This window comes from Phalacrocorax aristotelis, chromosome 21, assembly GCF_949628215.1.
Source record: "Phalacrocorax aristotelis chromosome 21, bGulAri2.1, whole genome shotgun sequence".
Taxonomy (NCBI): domain Eukaryota; kingdom Metazoa; phylum Chordata; class Aves; order Suliformes; family Phalacrocoracidae; genus Phalacrocorax; species Phalacrocorax aristotelis.
In genome coordinates, this window is record NC_134296.1 from 3,394,011 (window position 1) to 3,402,156 (window position 8,146).

At 66.5% G+C, this 8,146-nt stretch overlaps 1 protein-coding gene across 1 annotated transcript; it reads left to right on the top strand.

The window, feature by feature from the left end:
* Positions 1-685: 685 nt before the first annotated feature.
* On the top strand, positions 686-2,115 carry CLPS (colipase). The gene is made up of 3 exons (XM_075115238.1): positions 686-1,046; positions 1,645-1,767; positions 1,848-2,115. Exons 1-3 carry the CDS (start codon positions 933-935, stop codon positions 1,983-1,985), a joined length of 375 nt encoding a protein of 124 aa, XP_074971339.1. The 5' UTR covers positions 686-932; the 3' UTR covers positions 1,986-2,115.
* The last annotated feature ends 6,031 nt before the right edge of the window (positions 2,116-8,146 follow it).

An 8,146-nucleotide genomic window follows, 5' to 3' on the forward strand; every position in this document is an offset into this window, starting at 1 on the left:
GGGAAAGGGCTCATCCTGCTGCCAGGACACCCCAGGGCATCAGCCAGCACCTGGGGCACCCCGTGTCCTGCTGCCAGAGGAGCGTGGGCAGCCCCAGGGCCTGCCCCAAGGGGCTGTGGGCCTTTTTGGCCACCTTGGGACCTTTCTCCAGGAGCCACATCTGCCCCGCATCCCGAGGGACGGCAGAGGCTCAGCTTCTGCCGTGGGGTCCAGACGCCACGTTGCAGCCACCCCACAGCCAGTGCCAGCCTCAGCGTCACCCCCCACGGCCGCCAAAGGCCAGGGCTGCCCGGGTGTTAATCAAGCGCAGCCGGGCCAACGCGGGTGTGAAAAGCTGTCCTGTTCCCAGGGCTGTTTTCCTTTTATCGACCACGTCCCCCAGGCACTGAAACACTGAGAGCAAATATCTGGCAGGGTAGGGTGCGGCGGTGGCCTGCGGGATGGGGACGTGGGTGGGCTCCGGAGAACCGAGTGAAGCCGGTGGGGTGCTAGCAGGGGTGTGGGCTTGCTCCTGCCACGCTTTGGGCTTTCTTGAGCGGGTTTCTTGGTGTCTGTGATCATAACATCCGAGCGATAGAGGATCTGGGGGTGGGTGCTTTGTCATGGAGCAGAGCTCCTGCCGTGGTGCCGGCTCTCGCTTTGCCTATGAGCCCATCGGCAGCGCCCAGCAAGGAGGGTGAAGGAGAGGAGGAAGGACTCGAAATCCTTTGTGTTCACTTCAGGCAAAGGAGCTGCCAAAGAGCAGGCTGGCATTGCTGGTGCAGGATGGTCACCTGGGGACAGGCCAAGACGTGCCTGTCGCGGCACCACCTGGCAGCACGGGCATCGCTGTTTTCCTGCCCCAATGCCACGAGTTGGGGTGTGATAGGAGCAGCCACGTCAGCTGATGGAGACACCTGCTATAAAGCGCCCGCCGGCCCTGTGGCAGAGGCATGAGCGAGCCCACCATGGCCAACGTGCTGCCCCCCTGCCTGCTCCTGGCCCTGCTGCTCCTGCCCTCGGCACTGCCCGCGCCGCCACAGGAGCGAGGGCTCATCTTCAACTTGGTAAGAGGGATGCTTACCCATCCCTGCCGCAGCCAGGGGACGCCCCGAGTGCTGCAATGGGGCGCACGGTGCATCGGGGCGTTGGAGAGGTCCATGGCGCTTTGGTCCCTGGCAGGAGCTACGTGGGGGAGCCTTGGGGTGACGGCTGCAGCTGCCGAGAGCAAAACTGGCTGCAGCTGGGGAAACCGGGGCAGGCAGGGATGGCGTGCTGGGTTTTCTGGGGTTGTGAGGGATCTCAGAGCCCAGGAAAGCAGCTGTGTAGAGGGACAGAGAAGCTTCAAAGTGTATGGGACTGAAGCTCTCAGCTGCCTGTGGCAGCCAGGACCCCCTCCCTGGGGGGCTTGCAGGGAGTGGGGAGGGCCACGCTTCCCCTGAGGTGTCTCAGCCCTATTCTCACCAGCCCAGCAGAAAACAGCACTTCAGTGGGTGGTATTTTGGGCCAGACCGGCGAAATCTTGCAGGGCGGGAGACTTGTGGTGCTGAGCCCCAGTCGAAAGGCAGAGCTGGTCTCTACACCCACCCAAACCCACCGGGCCCACGGCTTGGGGGGGATTAAAGGGGGACAGAGAGGGTGCTCACGCCCTGCCTCGCCGTGCAGGACACAGGGGAGCTGTGCCTGCAGAGCGCCCAGTGCAAGAGCCACTGCTGCCACCGGGTCAGCGGCCTGAGCCTGGCCCGATGTGCGCCGAAGGCGGCCGAATTCCAGGAGTGCTCCCCGAAGGTAGGTGCTCCCCTGCTCCCGGGGGTGGCCGGGGTCGGGGACATGTCCCCTGCACTGCACCGTGCCTTGGTTCCCTGCAGAGCCTCTATGGGGTCTACTACAAGTGCCCCTGTGAGAATGGCTTGACCTGCAACGCTGATAAGACCATCGTGGGCTCCATCACTAACAGCGACTTTGGCATCTGCCAGGACCCCCGGGGCTCTGGCACGTCACGGTGAATGAAGAGACCCCCCCGGTGACCCCCAGTGCTGCCCCTGCTGCCCTGCCTTTCCCTCTCCCCAGGGGGAAAAGCAGGAAAAGGGAAACCTGCCCCGGTTCGAGTGGTTCAAGTAAAGAGCATCTTCTGCCGAGCTGCAAGCCGGTGTTGTCACTCGACGCATCCCTCCGGCCTGGCATGGGGGCAGCAGGGCCGGAAGGTCCCCAAAAAAGCTGCAGTGACATGATGGCTTTACCGCTCTGTGCATGCACATCGTATGCCATTGTATCATAACCTGGGCTGGGCCAGCAGCGAGCCATGGGGCGAGCTCTGCTCAGGGGGAGCGTTAGGAAACGGGATGCAGGGGAGGGGAAGATGCCGCAGCCCCAGGAGCTGAGGGAGTTGCTCGGGTCGTGTGGGACTCGATTTATTTCCCGCTGCGGCTGCTCTGGTTGGAAACATCCCCTAGAAAAGGTTTGCTGCCGGAGAAGAGGGATTTGCAGGTGTCGAAGCTGTGGGTGCTCGGGGTGCCTGGTGGCCACGTCTGCCCCCACCGTGCCGCACTGCGGACTCTGGATGACCCTGCGCGCCCGGAGCCGCACCTCCGCCTCGGGGTGGGCAGTTGTGGCCAGGAGGTGGCCAGCCAGGTGGGAGTCCCCCCAAAAAGGACCTCGTACAGGCAGTGATTGTACACACCATGGGGGCCCCTGTGCAGCTCCTCCACCAGCACCTCATAGAGCGGCTTCTCCGGCTGTGGGAGATGCAGGAGCTTTGGGAATTCGGGGTGGACTTGGGGCGAGGCGATGCTGGGAGCAGCCCCGGCTGGCAGCGAGGCGGCAAATCCCCTTAACTCTGCCCCCGGGGGAGCTGTGCCCTGGGCAGGGTGGGCTATGGGGGGGCGATGCCCAGCTCGGACCCAGTGGTCTGGGAGAGGGGAGGGGACACAGATGTGCTGCAGAGGGGTGAGGAAGAGGAGGTACCCACCTGGCAGAGCTGGGGTGGCTGCAGGAGGCAAGGGGGTCAATGGGGCAGGGGAGAGGTTCTTGCCTTCTCCAGTGCCACCTTCACCCCACATGTTTCTATCCCTGGGGGCAGAATGAGCACCAGGCACCCACAGCGCTGCTCCCCATCGCCCCGAGGGCCCAGGCACCCCACGGCGGCTCTGCACTGGGTGGGGGGCCACGGGGGTCCAGGGCCTGTAGCAGGCAGCTGGGGATGTCCTGCAGGAAACTTTCTTTCCAGGACAAGGGTGACCAGCAGCTTGAGGATCTAAACCTGCAGAAACACCGGGGATGCAGCTGGGAGGGTGGCATGGCTGGGGGGGGTATTTCCACCGGGGGGAGCAACATGGGGAGCAGCGCGGGGACAAGGCAGGGGATGCTCTGGGGACCCGCTGGCCCCTGCAAGCCTGGCTCGGCGGAGCTGCAAGAGAGCAAAATGCTGACCTGGATTTTAATTTTAAACTTGTGGTGGGTGGCGAAAGCCTTGAGGGTTTTGGTCTCGTCGTGGTGGTCCTGGCAGGAGGCACCAGGTCGATGTCCTCATGGGTGCAGGATGAGGCTGGAGGAAGGGGGAGATGGGGACGGGGACAGGGATAGCAGCCGCTCTCCTGCAGCAGACAGGCACCCACAGGCAGAGCGAGGGGACATGGGGCAGGGTACAAGGGACACAGGGTCTCCCCCTGCCCTCCCCATCTGTGTGGGGTCCTCCCTGCCAGTGCGGGGCACCCCAGACAGGCTGGCATCACCCAGAACACATACTGGGAGTGCTGGGAGCCCTGCTGACCAGGGCCAGCCTCGCCTGGGGCTCTGCATCCTTGGCATGGGCAGGATGCGGCCGCTGCCCGGGCTCCGGTGGTGCCGGGACCAGCAGAGGGCAGCCGCAGCGTGCCCACAGCCTGGGACCCCCCGCCAGCCCTGGGGACCCCCAAGCCTACCAGGGACCCCCCAACCCCAGGGGCAGCTTAGCCTTGGGGGGGCCCAGAAATGCACCCAGCCCCCCCAGCCCTGACACCCCTTAAGACCCGCTTTGGGGGTCACCCCCTCACCAGAGGGGGGATATTGGGGGGAGCCAGCCTGGGCCAACTCTTGGTATATATAATGGGGATTTGGGGGTGTCCCCATTTTTGGGGTGTCCTTATGTTGGCAGGAGGAGGATGGGGGCACCTGAGAGGTGGGAAGGGGGTGGCTGTGCTAGAGGGGGTGCATGAAGGGGGTACCCCCCCCATCTCGGCCCTATATTTACTGGTGAAGCGGCAGCTTTATTTTGGCAGCTCTGGGCTGGTAAATATTGGCTTAAACCGAAAACCAGACGCCTGACTCACGGCGTCTTAACAAACACAGGAAGGGGCCCCTGGTGCGTGTGGGGTGCTGTGAGCCCCGGGGACGGGGGGGGGCCCTACACCAGGGTGGGGACACCCTGAGCTTGGGGGGTATGAACTGGGCATCCTTGCACAGGCAGATTTTGCCGCAGCGAGGTCCCCCAGGGCGGGGGGCACACGGGGGGGATGCACACCCCCCTCGCAGACCTTACTTCACCCTGAGCGATGGAGGGGTGCAAGCACTGGGGTGCCCCTTCCTCCCGTCCTGCTTTGCACAGCAACGAGGAGGAGTATGAGGCCGAAGAGGCGTCGAGGGGTGGGGCACCCCCCAAGCCCCCCCCCCAGTCTCAACCCATCACCAGGGTTGCACCCCACTTTGCACTCCCATCCCTGCCTGCTCCCCCACGGGGTGCCCCCAGTTTCCCCCCCTCACATGGGGGGGGCTGAAAGGTTTTTCCACCCCCCCCCGCTGTTCCCCCCCCCCTCCGCCTGGGCTGTTTTTACCAGGAGGGTACAGGATGTTCTGCACAGCCTCGCTCCCTCTCCCCAACCTCCCTCCTCCCTCTCTCTTCCCCCCCCCCTTTCCGCCAGCCCTCGGCCTTCACCTCTTCTCCTCCACGCGGCTTTAACCCTTTTTTTTGCCAAACACTGCCTGTTCCTCTTCTTATTTTTAATTTATTTTAATTTCTGCAAGGATGTGGTGAAGCTCCTTCCCTGCCCAGCCCTGGGTGTCCCTGCACCCCCAACTCACTGCGCTCCCCGCCCGGTACCATCCCGAGCTGTGGCTGCAGGGGGGTCTCCAGTGGGGTGCCCACCCAATGCCCACCCTTGCAGACACCCCCAGCAAAGACAACCCCGCTCAGCAAACGGGAAGCCCCCCCCAGCCCTGCCAAAAACCCCAAGAAAAGGGGGGTGGGTTGGGTGGTGGGGGGTTGCTCCTGCAGCCTTTGCCCCATGGGCAGGGGGGCTGCCAGCCCCAGGGGGGGTAAATACTTCGGGGGGGGGGCTGAGCTGTCCCAGCCCTGGGCAAGGGGGCAGCCACGTAGCACCCAGCTTGGGGCACTGACTTCAGATGGGGGGCAGACCCCAGGCACAGCCCGATTCCCCCCCCCCCCAGTTTGCTGCAGGCTGGTGTCATGTAGGGGCCTGATCCTGTGGCAGGGTCAGGGGGTCTTACGGGGTTTGGCTTGGAGGGTGCTGGGAGTGCCTGTGCTTCGTGGGAGACGTGTGCTGTGGGAACGCACCCGAGGGGCTGTCTGGGGGAGGCATTTGGGGGTGCCCAGAGGCATCTGGGGCTTCCTGCTTGCTTTTGGGGTGGGGTTTTATTTTTCTCCCCCCCTGGGATAACATTTTCCCCCTGGTTTTGGTCGGAGCATTGCAAGGCAGCGGCCCCTCTCGGGGTGTCCCTTGGCCAGGGTGGCTTTTGGCTGGAGGAGCCACGGGGATGAAGCACGTCCCTGCGGGGTGTGGGACACCCCAGCCAGCACTGGCAGCTCAGGGAACCCCAAATCCCTGGGGAGATGTCCCAGTCTGCCCCCACCACCCCCATGCCAACATAGGACACCCCAACCTGCGCCTGCAGCAGCAAAGCCCCCACGGCAGGTCCAAGGTGTGGGGCATAACGTGGTGCAGACCCCCCCGTGCACCCAGCTGCAGCCCCCAGGGACATGGGGGCCTGATCCTGCGACGCCCCGATGGGTTTTCCTAGATCTGGGCCAGGTTTACACCGTCCTGGGGTGATGGTTTAGGGATGGAGCTGGTGAGAAGCTGTCCTTCAAGCTCTCGCTGGAGGAAAAGCAACCTTTCTAGCAACAACAACAACAAGAAAAAAAAAAATTCATGAAAAGCTCTGGTTTGCCTCTTCTTGCCAAAACCAATTGTTGAAGATTTTTCCCGGCCTCTCGGTTTTGCCCTCGCATGTGACAGCGGGAACAATGTCAGACGCTCTCCTGTTTTTCCACTCTGATGTTTTTCCCTGGGGCTGGGCAAGGGGAAGGACCCGGCGGGGCGGCCGGAACCAGCTCCAGGCAAACTGCAGCCCCCGGGGGCCCCAAAACCTGGTGCTGGGGTCCCCGTCCCTGCTCCACCCTCGGGGCTGGAATGCAAGGCCAGGGCTGGGGTCCTTCGGGGATGCCCCCCCCCAGGGCTGAGGACTGCCCAGCTTGGGGCTGTGGTGGAGGCTGTGAGCGGGATGGGGGGGATGCAGGGGTGGCCCGGGGGACATCCAGGCACCCCCATGAACCCCTCCTGATGCCTTCCAGTGGGGCACAAGTGGAAAAATCGGCTGGTTGAATTATTTGTGCTACTGGAGGAACTAATTAGTGCAATACGGGGAGGGCGAGGGGGGGCTGACGGGCTGCGTCCACCCAAGGAGATCTTGGGGCCGGGTGCTTTGCGGGGAGGGGGTGTCTGGGTGTCTCCCCTCAGCTGGGATCCCCCTTGCTGGGTATATTTAGCATTAACTTTTCCGAAATGCTGGTGAGCTGGGCTGGCGGAGCAGGCCAGCACCGGGGTGGGAGGGAAGGGCAGGGGGAATTTTGGGGGGGTGTCGGGGGGGATGCTGGCGATATGCTCTGGGGCATGCTTGGGGAGATGATGGTGGGGATGCTGGGGGGAAGCTGGGGGGATGCTGGGGACCACGATGTGGGGGGGATGCCAGGAGTGATAGCGGGGGTGGGGGTGTGATGTTGGGGGGGGGGAGGTGACACTAGTGGCCACGTGGTGACCAAGCTGTGGGGGGCCATCTGCTCCAACGGGTCTTATCAGCAGCAGGGAGGGGGTTTCCTGCCTGCATGCCTGGAGGCAGCGGGCAGCCCCCCCTCCGGCACGCAGCCCCCTCCCACAGGCAGCCCCCTCCCCCAGCGGCAGCCCCCTCCTCACCCAGGCAGGTCCCCCCCGCGTCGGCAGCTCCCTCCCCCCCAGGCAGCTCCCCACCACCCCGCAGGCAGCCCCCTCCCCCCCAGGCAGCCCCCTCCCCCAGGCAGCGCCCCCCCAAGGCAGCCCCTCCCCGCCGCAGGCACTCCCCCTGCAGGCAGCACCCCCCCAAGACAGCTCCCCCCAGGCAGTCCCCTCCCCCCAGACAGCTCCCCCCAGGCATCCCCCTCCCACAGGCATCCCCGCCCCAAGCAGTCGTCCCGCCCTCGGCAGCCCACCTCTCAAGCAGCTCCCTCCCCGGTAGTCCCCCACCTGCAGCCCCCACCTGCAGACAGGCCCCCCCCGGCCGCCCCCCCCGGCCGCCCCCCCCGGCCGCCCCCCCCGGCAGCCCCCCCCCCGCAGCCCCCCCGGCCGCCCCCCCCGCAGCCCCCCCCGGCCGCCCCCCCCCCGCAGCCCCCCCCGGCCGCCCCCCCCCCGCAGGCCCCCCCGGCCGCCCCCCCCGCAGGCCCCCCCGGCCGCCCCCCCCGGCCGCCCCCCCCGCAGGCCCCCCCGGCCACCCCCCCGCAGCCCCCCCGGCCGCCCCCCCCCGCAGGCCCCCCCGGCCACCCCCCCGCCACCCCCCCGGCCGCCCCCCCCGGCAGCCCCCCCGGCAACCCCCCCGGCCGCCCCCCCCGGCCGCCCCCCCCGCAGCCCGCCGTGGGGCGGGGGCAGCCGCGGGCCCCGCGGAGCGGCGGTGCCTGTGCCCGCGGCGCACCCCCCCGGCCCGGCTGCTGAGTCAGGCTGTTCCCGGCGCTCCCGCGGCCGGTACATCGCGTCCCCACGCCGGGCCCTGGCTCCCCGCCCGCCCGGCCGGTGCTGCTCCGCCGCCGGGGCACGGACCGGCCCCGGGCGGCCCCGCCGGGCTCCCTGCATGCGGTTCCTGGGGCTGGCCGTGCTCCCGGGAGCAAAGCCCTGGGAGCTGCGGGGTGGGTTTTTTTTTGGGGGGAGGG

What these genes read in the sequence shown, in the direction of transcription:
- CLPS (XM_075115238.1), top strand. Translation starts at nt 933, where the DNA reads ATGAGCGAGCCCACCATGGCCAACGTGCTGCCCCCCTGCCTGCTCCTG. An exon ending in GAGGGCTCATCTTCAACTTG is followed by an intron (nt 1,047 to 1,644) that starts GTAAGAGGGATG and finishes CTCGCCGTGCAG; the next exon opens with GACACAGGGGAGCTGTGCCT. An exon ending in TCCAGGAGTGCTCCCCGAAG is followed by an intron (nt 1,768 to 1,847) that starts GTAGGTGCTCCC and finishes GGTTCCCTGCAG; the next exon opens with AGCCTCTATGGGGTCTACTA.